At 37.7% G+C, this 14,196-nt stretch overlaps 2 protein-coding genes and 1 long non-coding RNA gene across 3 annotated transcripts; 2 read left to right on the forward strand and 1 right to left on the reverse strand.

Annotated features, from left to right (window-relative positions):
* Nucleotides 1-6,137: 6,137 nt before the first annotated feature.
* LOC113672872 (adenosine receptor A1-like) lies at nucleotides 6,138-7,860 on the forward strand. The gene has a single exon (XM_027189218.2). The coding sequence runs from the start codon at nucleotides 6,138-6,140 to the stop codon at nucleotides 7,230-7,232; it is 1,095 nt and encodes a 364-aa protein (XP_027045019.2). The 3' UTR covers nucleotides 7,233-7,860.
* A 1,157-nt stretch (nucleotides 7,861-9,017) lies between these two features.
* On the forward strand, nucleotides 9,018-13,399 carry LOC113672895 (uncharacterized). Its single transcript, XM_027189241.2, has 6 exons — nucleotides 9,018-9,152; nucleotides 9,871-10,554; nucleotides 10,644-10,775; nucleotides 11,203-11,313; nucleotides 11,595-12,115; nucleotides 12,615-13,399. Exons 2-6 carry the CDS (start codon nucleotides 9,945-9,947, stop codon nucleotides 12,819-12,821), a joined length of 1,581 nt encoding a protein of 526 aa, XP_027045042.2. The 5' UTR covers nucleotides 9,018-9,152; nucleotides 9,871-9,944; the 3' UTR covers nucleotides 12,822-13,399.
* LOC149043255 (uncharacterized) lies at nucleotides 9,188-12,606 on the reverse strand. Its single transcript, XR_016188490.1, has 2 exons — nucleotides 12,466-12,606; nucleotides 9,188-10,953 (listed from the first exon to the last, which is right to left on the reverse strand). It is a non-coding gene; the product is annotated as an uncharacterized LOC149043255 (long non-coding RNA).
* Nucleotides 13,400-14,196: the final 797 nt, after the last annotated feature.

Consider the following 14,196-nt stretch of genomic DNA (forward strand, 5'->3'; position numbering starts at 1 on the left):
ATTTCATCTTAAAAGTTCTTTGCGCCCACTCACTTCATCCAGAATCTAGAGGGAAGTTGGTCTCTATTTCTGGGACGACTTATGTCCTTTTTCGAGTACAAAATTGATTTCTACTCCCTAAAAAAGCTTCCACCGCAAAGCATGTGCAATACCTAAACAGTTTGATTGGAAAATGAAAAGCAACAACCAATTGCAATTACCAAATAAGGGAATAAACGAGAACTCTATTCTCTTTCCTTTTGCCAAGCAAATGTTTTTCAGTCAAATCTGATCACCAGAGCACACTTTTTTCTGCATTTACTACCATCATCTGAAAAAGGAAAGCTGCTTAAAAGAGGGCACGATGGTTAAATATGACCAGTCTAAAGAGGAAAAAGTTACAGGTTCAGGTAAAACCTTTTCGAAAACTAGCGTTTTCGACGGAATAGTGTTAGGAAAGTTAAGCTATACGCGTTGGAAGTACGGGTCGATTTAGCGTTCCGGAGGGTTGCCAAAAGTGTCAGCAGGGCTTAAAAAAGGAAGGATTGTACATTTGAGAGTTCAAGAGACTCAGGGATAACAATAGACACACTTAAGAAATCTTTCCTTTCCTGTTCTCGTATTTAGCTTGGTTTTTGTGCTGTTTCTATGACGTACTGATTATAGCTTGCGCCGCATGAACAATTGCGTACTAGCAGGATTTGATTTGATTGACGTCCGCTCGCTGTAAAGGCAAAATCGGCTGAAAACACTTTCGAATTAATCAATTCATGCTACACCCTCAGAGATAATGCAAAATGATTTGACATTTTCAGTATGAATTTTTCGGAAATGTCTATAAAAAAAAGTGACACTTGTTTATTTTACCCACAGTTACTGAATCAGGTGACAAATGACCAAAATTTAGTTTGCTTCAGATCTACTTTGAAAATCTCCATCTTGTATCAGTTTTCAGCTGTTTTATACTAAGTAGCGACTTTTTCCAGAGAAATTATAGCATTGTTACGCTTCCACAAAGGCCTTGTGTTGATGCAATGCTGTCAAGAGTTTGTTTGACCATATTTCCTATGCGCTCAAACAGCGTCACCTTTTCATTAGAACTTCTCTTTTCTTGTCATTAGAGCTGAGTTCAGTGAACATTTAAAAGAGTGCTTCTATTCACCCATTACAAGGTCAGAATGCTACAGTTGGTGCAAAATGTCACTCGTAAATCGAAAGATGGAAAAAAAATCCTTCAATGAAGTGCACTCGCACACCTATCTTGTTGGTTCAGCCTTTTACTGTTAAAAAAAAATATTAAAATTCGTAACAGTTGTAAACATGTCATTCCTAGACAACAATCATCCAAACTGGAGACAATTCGTCGATACATTCAGTAGTGACGTTTTTTATTCGCTAACCGTGATTTTGTAGTTAAAAGTGTGGGCACTTCTGTGCACTGTGAGGCAAGCACTTAAGATTTCTTAACTGCATGCTTTTTCTCAAGATTTTATTCAAGCTTATGAATAAATAAAAAGTGCATAATATGCTTTTCGTGTTAAATGGTTTTCAGCAATGTTGAAATAGGAAAGTAAACGCCGCAAGGTTATATGTATTTATGTCCAAAGAAAACATTGAGAATTCTTCTTTTTATTTCAATGAATGAAATTCGAATTATTCTGCCGCTCTTAAGGAAAATATGATTCATTAAGAGATATGCCATTTATAACTAAAGGGACTAAGAACAAACATAGGTAGCCAGACGCCACTGTCTAGTAGCAAAATTCCCTGTGGATTACATAAATCTTTAAATCAACAAAAAAAAATTTTTGGCAAATGATCGTTCATTTTTTCCTGCATGTGCGTCAGTGGGGAGTGAAAAGATGGATAGGCCAATCACATTGGCCGTAAAGGTTTTTAATTATAAATGGACTCGCCATGATTTTGAACTCAATTTAAGCCGCAGTTGCGAAGGTTTTCCATGGGTTAGCTATCAGATAACCTGCTAGGACAACAATAGGAATCGGAGTTGTAAGTAATGCCATCTAAGTTCTTCAACCGCAAGATCATAGTTTTGTTGAAGCAGACGTTGCTATAAGAGCGGCAGTTTGAATAACATCAATAACTGTATTGGTGCACCTATATATATTTTTTCCATCCCAATGGTCTTGTAACAACCAAGGGGTCATTCGACGATTGACGAAAGGATGAAACTAGGTAAAGGTAAAATCTAGCCACGTAGAATTGTTCTACATAGAAATTTAATAACCCAGAACTGAATTATGCCACTCAAGATAATTATATACACGAATGCGTGGGTGATGTTACAAATTTAACTTTAAGCGAGAGAACATATAGCAGGAAAATTAGTTTTTCATGTAACCTCCGGCTTGATGCGCGATAGAAAATGTAGAATGGCAAGAAAAGTTGCAAACAATTTAAACATTACCTTGTATCTAGGCCAGAACCAACATTTGGAAGTTACGAAACACTCAATGTTTGGGTCACTTTCGCATTTAAACTCCCCCCCCCCCCAACTTACATTGCCTCGTGAAATGAGCAAAACGATTGAAATAGGAATCGATCCGGGATTTCTTTTATTTTTATTTTTTACCATTATCTAGGGTCGCGGTCCCCTAAGGACTCTTGAAAATACATAATCGTACTTTACAAGAAAATTATCTTGGAAAATCCCATATAAGATACTCAAATATGGTTTTTTCCATGTACGTTTAAGAATAATTCATGAAGACTGTTTTCATGATACTACTGGCTTTCATGTAGTTAAAATACCCGCTGTGTCGCCACGATTCGTGCGCTTTTTTGCCCGAGACAAACTCATAAACTAAACAAGTCCTGTACTTCATAGGATTCAGAGGAAATGCTGATAAAAAGCGAAGAAATTTTCAGATGGGCGGTTTTTCAAAGTTAAAAGTTTTAGATCAGTATCTTAGGAAATTAGTTTAGATACCGGCAAGGCCAAATTCAGATTCCTTTATTGATTTGATAAATGAACTATTTCTCTTTCGAAAACTCGAAATTATCGGCTCCCTGAAATTTAGAAACCTATTATGATAAGCGTTTGCTTTTTCATGTACTCGCCCGTGATTATTATTTCACAATCATGTGCTCCATACAAATTTCCTAACTGGCAGTAGCTACACAATAAAATAAATTCATTTCCTGCTTATTTTCCGATACAAACGGACATGAAGATATGAAAGGAAACTAATACAATAACATCCTCTGACCCTTTTGTGAGTTTTAAAACTTAATTTCTGTCTAGGTCTTTAAATTTAAGAAAAGTATCTACAATTGATTATTTCTTTCTTCGTGTGTGGTTTTCACTGACACCTCTAAAGGCATGACGTAGCTCTCAACTGTCAATGAATCACAAACATTTGGGGTTTTGGGGAAAATAAGATTTAATGAGACGATTGGCAAAAGAAAAAAGAAAAACAATCTTGAGGAAGTCACTGAACCTTTCATTTTACCTCAGCGTGTACAATTTGCTATTCACTATTCATTTTTTGAAATTCTTTTGGAATTGGCTATTTCAATCGAGAAGATCCCTCAAAATTCAATTTTTTTGCGAGCAAAATAATTCTTCGCAAAATAGAAACCAGAGATAGCACTTAGGAGGACCGTGGAGGACAAGTGATTTTTTGGCACCTGGAATGTCGATTTAAACAAACTTAGACCACTTATGCGAATCTATAAGTTGCTTGTGACGTCATAATAAGGAACAAGCCATTAACTTCCTCTCGCAAAGTTGTTGCCAATATTCACTTTATAAAAACTGACAAACCCTCAGTTGTCATTGAAATATGAAAAAAAAAAAAAGAAAGAAAAGAACAAAAAATTCCTTGTGACATTCATAAGTTGTAGTTCACTGTTTCCCAACCTCACGGCATGGGTAGCTTTTCGCTCCACCAAATGAGAATATCATTTGATGAATCAATTTCACCTTGGAATATATTGGAGAAACGTGAGTAGTTTCTAGTGAGAAGTGAAGAAAAGGATGAGCGCACAAAATGTATGGAAATGCAAAGAACTTCGAGATCCCTATAGTTTTCAGGTTTGTCATTCGCAATCGGTTTTCTTCACGATGAGCCCTCTTCATTCTTTTTCTTTTTCCGATTCAGTTTTGTAAATCTAGAGTACTATTATTTCATATTTTCACTTTACGATGGAGGTATCATATCCTTCGTCATAATTGACTAATCATTTGGATGAAACTTTTCTAAGAGGTCAAAAACGTTTGGTGATTACATGTTTATAAAAATACTGCTGATTGTTGACAAAAAGTGAATCCCCTTAAAACTTTATTTCCTTCCTAAATGTATAGCTTGACATTTCTTGACGAATTCGCAACGCTTTATTACAACAGTATTCTGCCATTAAAAAAAACCCGAAAAACTGCGCTCTACGGGGCTAAAGGATCACATCATGACATTATAATGAACGAAGATCTAAATTCGTGATTGTAAGTTTACCTCTGTAAGCAATAAATTCTTATCTCTTCGATTATGCCAAAAAAGCCCCTTCATAGAGAAAATCATAAGGGATCTTAAAATTGATTAAAGGTATTGGTGTATTTGTCTAAGATATAAGATAAGAGAAGATGAAAGAAATAAAACGTTTCTTTCATTGGTTTACACGGGGATATATTGTCTCTTTCAATGTGATGAGTGCAGCATCTTGAGGTGAATGCTCCATCTCAAATTGTGAGCTTTAAAGTACAGTTTAAATTAATAGAGGCGTATAGAGATATTCGTTAATTAAAAGACAGGGTAGACACATTTCCTAGTTTTCCGGTAAAAGCCGACGTCAACGAACCGATGTCTAAGAACTTGAAGACAACGTGGGTTGTCTCTTAAGAGAAAGAGTCAAAAGATGCATTTTTAACTCGTGAATTGCGCGCATGCGCAAGAGCGAGTTACACACCACAAAATTGATAAAAAGGCCTGAAATGAAATTCTATCTTGTTATTGATTATACGTTGCCTAGCACGTGACTTAAATCTACCCAGGCGGAGATCCAAAATGACGGTGGCAGGCTTGGCTTAGTTATATCACTCAAAACTCGTTCCCGTTTGTCTCATTTGATAAAGAGGGAATCGTTTATGTTTTCATTAGGACAGTATTGCCTTGATTTTCTAATATTTACAACGAAAGACAGTAAATTTCGCTTTTCACCCACGTTTACTTCCAACCTTTTCTTTTGAACCAGAAACAAAAATGATAGACGTTTAAAACACATGACATCATCCACCTTGTCAAATGTAATAGCATGATCATTTCAATTGTAATGCCTTCTTATCCCAACGTTACTTTGCTACATTAGCGAACACTGAACTACTGCTCGTACTCTAAATATGACAATCAACCACAAAATTCCCTAAACCAGATAACATTAAACATAATCTAAAAAATCATGTGTCAATTCACGAGTTTGCTCACAGAGCACTTTGATTTGGTTTAATCTCCTGTCGGAGGCCTTAATTGATAATTGCAGTTATAAAGTAAGCAATTAATGGTTGTGTGATTACACATGATCTTTGAGTCTTCCGACCTTACGCAATTGAAACGCAGTAATAAAGTGGGGTTAATTTCAGTCGGCGTTTAATGGTACTGCTCAATGTGAACCGACAATTATTAAAGAAGAAATTCCCTTTGCGATAAGCAAACCTAATTTAACTTGTGGAAACATCTGAGATATTATATCTCCCTACGCTTTTGCTTAATATGTACCAATTACTTCATGACGTAACTCATTCGCTGATGGATTTCCCAGCTGCGGCACAGAAGTTAACGATTGTCAGCTGTTTACGTCAATTTTCGGTTTCATAGTATAAAATTCAAATCATGCTATGCGATAAACTAGCTTACAAGAATGAGTGTGGTTCATGTTCAAACAAGCCGAAGTCCTTCAAATCTAAGGCAATTCTTCCCCATCGCGTGCTATGTTTGTAATATTTCTTTTACCCTATCAACCTTTTTAAAATTGAATTTTATTTACCCAGATTCTACTTTCCATGTCATGGTAAACTGGTAACACATTATGTTAGGATGACGCAAACAATCAAGTGGTTGTGTCTCGTCTTATGCTTACGCGCATTTTGTTTCCTCGTTTCAGATTTTGGGCATTTCTAAGGGAAGCCAAAACGAAATTTTCCAATGGAGGATTTTGTTTCTGAGAACTCTACCTCTCTCAAAGGAATATCGAATGAAACAAGTGGAACTTCACAGAAATCTTTTTCCAGACACTCGGAACAAGAGACATTCGCTTTTGTTGTTATATATGTGACTCTAGCGTTGCTTGTGATACTGGGTAACTCTCTCATCATAGCTGTATTCACTAGAAACAGAAAGCTACGAACAGCAACCAATCTCTTTTTGGTGAGTTTGGCAGTTTCAGATCTTTTTGTTGGAACCTTCTCTATTCCTAGTTGGATATACATTTTGCTGTACGATTTGAACCATTTAGCGCCGAGCACTTTCAACCTGTCTTTCCGCGCGGTGTACATTTTCGTCGACATTTCAAGTGCTCTAGTCTCCATTGCACATCTTACAGCGATAAGCATCGAACGGAACTTCTCCATTTCAAGGCCACTAAAACACCGAGCTATGGCACGTGTGTACTATCACGTTGCTATTGCCGCAACATGGTTGTATGGCCTTGCCATTACGTACATCTTCGTGAGCGATTTCAAGGCCGTACCCTGGCAGAAATACAGAGTTCTACTTATTACCATCGGAGGCTTTGTTCTCCCCCTTTTTGTCATAATCTGCATGTACGCCGACATTTACAAGAGCGTCAAACTGTTTAATATTCGCCGAAGGTCATATTCCACCAATTCGCTTCAAAGAAAAGTTTTCCGGGAAAAGGCAACCGCAAAAACTGTGCTAATTATCACGAGCGTTTTCGTAGTGTCATGGCTCCCATTTTATACACTTTCAATGTTATTTAAATTTTGTCCAAAAGTAGTCCCGCAAGGAGTCAGCCTGTTGCACTTGTTAGATTTTGTAAAGTTTCTCCATTACAGTAACAGCGCTATGAATCCTGTTGTGTACACTTATCGTATTCGGGAAGTGAGAACCACACTGCTTAAGTTTGTTGCTCCGTGTTTAGCACAAGCTCCTATCCCAAAAGCGCCAGCTATGCCGATAGCACCTCAAAGGCAACTTGTTGCTCGTGTCCACGGGACTTCACGTCATTCCGTGTCGCGAGCGCGAGTGAGACCAAAACTCAGTGCTGTGAACTCAGTATGATTAAGCTTGACCTCAGAATTTTTATGACGCTTTTTCTCTTTCATATTCGTCCCAAATTGCAATTTAAACAAGGAGTAAATGTTATTGACGCACATAGTGACAGTAACTGGATTTACGGACTTAAGTGTGACTGTTGGTTTATATTTGTTTTGTATATCCCATGCGGTTGTGCCGAGCATGATTATCTCATGATCTGGGGCTCTTTTATCAAATACAAAGTTACTTTTCTGATGCACTGAGCTTTGTATTAAAACGAGCTGCGATGTAGGGTGGAGGATCTCTTAGATGAGGAGCCATTCCTTGAAGTGAATTTCTGTTCGTTGATTCGTTATGCCTCAAGTGTTTTCAACTCTTTTACTCCCTAGATTGATCGATTTATAAAGTGATCATTAATTGGAATATTTAAAATATAAGTGCACTGCTATAGAAACAGATAAAAACAGTTAAGACAACAGAAACCAATGTAAATAATCTTGACACAACATCAAATTCGCAGGGGAGGATTAAGTAGCCGACAAAAATGACTTTTCATCGTATAATCAAGTCGTGCTTACTGTCTTACATTGAATGATCAGTTGATGCTGTATATACTCACTGAGATTTAAGTTTCGAAGATCAATCTTGTAACGAGAGTTTTGTATTGATTATATCACTTATAATACTTCTATTAATCATAAGAAATAATTATAATATGCATATATATGTATTTCAGAAACTTATTGTATACAGTTGTACTTTTACCTAATATTGGATGTCCTAACTGTAACACGTTAACAAATCACGCTTTTGACCTATTATGTTTAGAATTTAAATGCATTAATTGTTACGTTGAGCTACAGATAGGCTTTACGATGGGGATGAAAAAAAAGTCCTAGTGACTGAGTGTACATGGTACTTAAATTAATGTCTTCAGGTATATGAGGACATCAACTGAAATAAAAAAATAAAAAAAAAGAACCTTCCGTTCTTCTTTTCCATAATTGATAATTGGAAAGAAGGATAAGCTGAAGACAAAGACTTCTTCGAAATCCGTCATTACAGCGAACAGCGTTTTCTCCCAGTTTAGTATTATATTTTGTTCTTCGTCAAACGGTGGCACTGCAATTTTTGTGTCCTCAGGCGGTTAGCGGTGCAAACGTCCACGATGTTAGCATGTGTGATCCAAAGACATGCCATTCAACATCAAAATGAACTCTCGTGATATAAGACGGTCTTTTTTTGTTAGTAAGGATTCTGAGTTTCAGAAGATTGCTGGCATGACAAACGGGTTTTTCTCAGAACTAAATGGTTCAAATCAACTACTCTCTCTAAATAATGTAACTTTCTGAGAGACGGTCATCGCAAAAATGCCGCTTTTATCTTTTTGTTATGCTGAGTTTTAACCTTGTGAAACTGAATCTACCAGATCATAAAATTGCCAATAGTCACGTACTCAGACTTTCCAAGGCCACGCGGTTGTAAGGCTTCTACATACAGTTGCAGTTACACGGAAGGATCTGGGTACAAGATTATTCTGGAACATTCGGGTGGTCCCCACTTACAAGAAATTAAATAATATAATAATATTACAGTGGGAGCCTGTCATTTATGACCTTCAATGACTTGATCACGGATCTTGTGATGAACCTTTTATTTATTTTTTTTTTCAAATCAAGCGTGGTCGGTGCTCAGTTCAAAAAGCTTGCACCGAAATTATTTGTATTGTTTTTATAGTTTCAGCAGCTGATAGGCAGTCTCCCCAGGTCACCTGCAATATACCACTTCAGTGGGAAACTGGTACCGGTCGCGCGCCAAAAGGCCAGTTGATCATCGAAAGGAAATTAATCGAGCTACTTTTCCAATGATCAAAATGGACTGGAAAAATGGCGCCTTCAACTGAAATTTATGGAGTAGGTGTTTCAGGAAAAACCACTTACAAAGGTAACTTGGTGCTCGAAAAATATTATCAGGAGAGATTTCTGAAGAATATCTTTATTTCCCAATCAAAGGCACAGCAACATCGAATCAGTTTGTACCACAACGGTGAGATGATAAAGGACATGCTGTGATATCTTTATCGAGTTGTCATCAGTAAATGTATTATAATTTTCTTTTAAGGAGTGCGAAATTCGCGTAATCATCGCACAGTAAAAACTATATTTGCTCTCCGAGCGAACAGACCTGTCTATTTCATGGATACGAGTCATGCTGCTTTCAAGATAATTGAATGGCAAACAAATTCTTGACAAAGGAATATCAAAAGCTGAAATTACCTGTTGCAGAAATTGAAAGTATGTCAGCCAATAGAAATCTGGTCTTTTATGCCGTGTGTGAGACGGAAAGTAAAATGTGTAGTTTTTTCAACTAGATTAGGTACATGCGTAGTGGGCATGAACGCAATAATCGATGTTTCTCACTGCATGTGTGGGTCGGACCAGCTGTTTATTCTGCGAAGAATACACATCTACCTTGGAGCAATCGACTCACGACTGAGCCTTTTTTCCATTTTGAATGATACTAATGAATGATACTAGCAAATTTCAATGATACTTTCAAATTATACAAACCTGGCTACTTAAAGAACCTTGTTATTACTAAAAGACAAGTTCACCAGTCATGGCGTATGACACTCCTGTCAAATAATTTCTTTTCTTCGCAGGTTCTCGACATGTTGTCCAAAACTGTGGAGCATGTGAATTAAATCTTTAAAAAACTAATGACGGAGATCTCTGGATGATTTTCTCGGTAACAGCAGCATGTCCTATCCGGGTGGTATCGCGAAGATCTTTAACTGTGCTGGCTTTGTGTCTTTTTGCATACGTGTACTGGCTGCACTGCCGCTATCACGTTCATGTTATCTCATCCAATCAAAAGCAATTAAAAACAGTAAAGAACCACACTCGTAATAACGAAATATACGCCGACTTCATGCAAACATGGTGTCGTCTAAAGCGGCTGCGCAGAGACTGGAAAGGAGTCTTACGACCATGCGCAGATAACATGAAGTGGGGAAAGAATATGAATTCTTGGCGTGACCAAAGCAGAACGGACGCTGCTAAAAGCTATCTTACATTGTGGGATATAAGACCTGCCGGGCAGTTCAGTCGATTTGAAATCCAGTCTGTAACGAAAGATAACCTTGACAAGACAATTGGTGGGGACTCTTGGCGGGTTCATGTACGAGGTCCCTCCTCGATGTCTCCAACAGTAATTGATCATAATAATGGGAAGTACGAGGTCATTTTTCTTGTTCTGGAATCTGGGAAGTATGACGTGGAGGTGGTGTTGGAGTATTCGTTGTGCGATGGATATAAAGATCCACCAAGAGATTGGTTTATAAAAGGTAATTCAACCAGTAACACTAAACAGGGTTAAAGGCGAAACTGAATTTCAAAGAAAGTGCTCAGCCATGTAAAATGTGTTCCTTTATAGGAAACGCTCAAGGTAGATATCAATCACCGGATGCCCTTCCTAGTCGTGAAAAACCATTTCTGTTAAGTCCTTTGTGGGACGGTGCGCCTTTCACTATCCAAATTCCACGTTCCACGGAGCTTCTTTTTAAAAGTAAGTTACTTACTTCCTTCGATGCTTCTGCACGCTGTAATCACGTACTCAAGACTTTCCAAGGCCACGCTGTTGTAAGGCTTCTACATACAGTTGCAGTTACACGGTAGGATCTGGGTACAAGATTATTCGCGCTGGTCACATCACCCTCTGGAACAATGGCACCCTCAGCTGGTCGCTTTAGAACAGATGATGATGAGTAATGTTATTGATATGTAACCTTCATTTCCTGAGGAAATATACTTTTTGCATCAATTGTGGGTGGCTGATTATTGTTCTCATGATCAAGTTAACGAAAATGAAAAAATTGGAAAAATGGTAGGAAGCTTGTTCATTATGTCCTTATGAACCAAGGGTTTGAAAGTAACATTTCTTTAGTTATCTTTAATAGTCACCTCAAAAATTATATTCATTTGTTTGCATCTAGAGGTTATTAGCAAGTTTGGCTCTCTGAACACACCATGTGGGATCAAATGTTCTGAAATATGGGACGGCAATGGGAGATGGGTCAATGACACATGGAAACCATATTTGACTGGTAAGTAAAGGAAAAGCTTTTATTTAAAGGTTTATTTCGCTGACAAAGTATTTAATTGTAGACTGCACCGTTTCGATTTCAAGTTTATTTAAGAAAAAAGAATGCTGCAGTTTCTTAATCCAGACACGTAAACTAGTCCGAAATTTAGAAGTTTGAAGTAGAATTATCACATAAATTTAGAAAGATATATCTTCGACAAGTAACTCTTCTCCGATTAATGTATAGTCGACTTTTTTGTCACATCGTTGTAATAGGATAATGTTTATAATCATCAATTCTAGAAAAATCTGGCTCATTAGGAAACAGCCCGACACGAAAACTAGGAACACTGTGGATTTACGGAGACTCGATCGGCGATTTTTTCTACAAGTCCATCGTCAAACAGCCTTTGTGTAAAACATTATTTCAACGATGCAATAACACTTACAACTGGGTGTACGAAATTCCCAACAGGAACTTGACCAGAGCTCGATTAGAGATGGATGAAAAAGATTTCAGTATTAGGAGAGTTCTGACAGAGATTTTTCACGTGATCGATCAGCCTTTTATGGACAACGCCAATTCCGTCTTGGTTCTCAATCTAGGTCTGCATTATGTGCACACAATAAACTTCTCATCGTACAAGACTTTGATTGACAAGACAATTAGATTGTTAAATGATAGATTTAAGACGGACGGTAGATCATGGAGGTTTAGAGGAAAACTTATCTGGAAGACGACAACTGCTATTAATAAAGAGAAGTACGGAGACCCAAAAACTAATGCGCGACATTCAACAAGTATCAGATTTTTGACTTATCAGGTGAGTAAGAACACTTTATTACTGATAAGGTATAATTAAATTAAGGAAAGGTAATTGAAAAAAGGATTAGGAATTTAAAAAAAAAAATTCTGCTTGATTATATGTTGATAACCCATTCAGTATTCATTTGTGTGGACTAATGATGTCTTACTGCCTTCTTTATCAATTCATTCGTAAAAATGCAGAAATGTTTGGGATTCTTGTAGAATAATTGATGTATGTTTGATAAACCAATATATTTGCTAAACGGGAAATAGAAAAATTTAATTAAAATACTACCAACCTTCAAAAGTCCGACAACGTAAAATTTTCAACTTATTTAAGTACTTAATGAACGGGTTTGAACCTACCTTTAATAATAAACCAGGGATATCGTTTTCCTAGGGATATCGTATATCTGTGGTCGCATGGAACCGTTTCTCTCAGAATATAATTTCAGAAAGACAAATCTTGTCCTAGCAGCACACCACGAACAACTTTTTCTCCTTTTTCTTTTCAGCGTGTTTTATTATTTAACGCCTATGCAATGGACACCATGTGCAGAGCAGGCGTCAATGTACTTGACGTATTTCCCATCAGCGACGCATATCCCAAGGGGACTGGGCTGCCAAGAAAACCCTATGATGCCGTACATTTCAAGCCCCACGTTTTCCAGCCAGTCGTGAACTTCCTTCATAGTTATTTCGGTGGTCACCCTTCACCCTGACTGAGGTTTGAATTCTCGAGGAGTTGACCGCGAACCATTCCGTGTCGTATCTTTGTAGAGCAAAGATGACGTTAATCTGGCTAACAACACAAATGAATGAGTTCGAGACGCTGAAATTTGTACAAACCAACTGTTCAGTTTCCATCAGATCAGAGAGGCTTTATATTTCGCGATATCTTGAGACTCTAGGCCTCTCACGATCCTTACTTCAGCTGCAGTTTCACATTTTAACCTTGTTCTAAGATCGTCGAAATACGACTAGCCTCTTAAGAGTCCTTTGTGTTACGTCGAGTCGAGAGGCATTTAGCTCACTATAACTGCCTTCTTTAGTCCAAAGGTTGGTCAATGAAGTGTGTGAAGCACGAGGTGAAGCTTTTGGAGGCCTTCATTATCGACGGGTGTCTCTCTTGGAGTCAAATTTGTTGATTCACAGCTCTCGATGGGAGAAACTTAGTAAAAAAAACGAACGCCTGTAACTCTTAAAGTTTAGTTTTGTAATATGAGAATGATGATTTTGTTTGACTTAATTGGAATCAGTGTTATATTTTGTCGCAATTTGCAATAAACCTTTAACAGCTATCAGTTTTCCCTCTCTAATTGTTCTCAATTTCCCTATACTCTCGTTTTTATTTTCCCATCTCCAGTTTCCTATCATAAACTTCCTACATCTCATTCGTCATGGCCCGCTCCGTCATCAAAGTTCCACGTTTCACGTTCTGCGTTTCTCTTCCACACTCCCTGTGCAAGTCTCCTATTCCACTGGTCCTATTCGTCGTTCCATAACCTATGTGGGTTCGCATGTAAGCGCAAAACGGAAAAAAAAATTAAATATGGACTGGACCATTGGACTATTGGCTAAGACCCAACGCAAACATTTTAACAAAAAATAATCAGTCGAAAACCCGCTCAAAATAATTTGTATGATCACTAAAAACTCCATTGATTAGTAGCATTTACTAATAAAACCACCTCTCACCCCTCTTTGCGTAATAATAGTTCGTCTTCTACCCCTCCCTCAGTAACAACAGTTTGCCTTCCACCCCTTCCTGAGTACTGATAGACTGCATCCCACCTCTCTCTGAGTACTAATGGTCTACCTCCACCGATAAAATGGTCCCAAAAAAGGTCCAAAAATTGGTCCAAAAAAAAGTCCAAAATTGGTCCGAAAATGGTCCAAAAAAAGGGCCAAAAATTAGCCTCCGTGTAGCCGCACCATCTCCCCAAAAGGTGAAACTCAGGCGCCTCCATTTCATCTTTGCGGGGGAGGGTGCGGTCACACGTAGGCTATCCAAAATTAAAAGTAGTCCAAAAAAATAGTCCAATAGTCCAATGGTCCAGTCCATATTTTATCCTACGCCGTGCAAAACAAAATACA

The sequence above is a fragment of the Pocillopora damicornis genome, chromosome 7 (genome assembly GCF_964200805.1).
Source record: "Pocillopora damicornis chromosome 7, jaPocDami1.2, whole genome shotgun sequence".
Lineage (NCBI taxonomy): Eukaryota > Metazoa > Cnidaria > Anthozoa > Scleractinia > Pocilloporidae > Pocillopora > Pocillopora damicornis.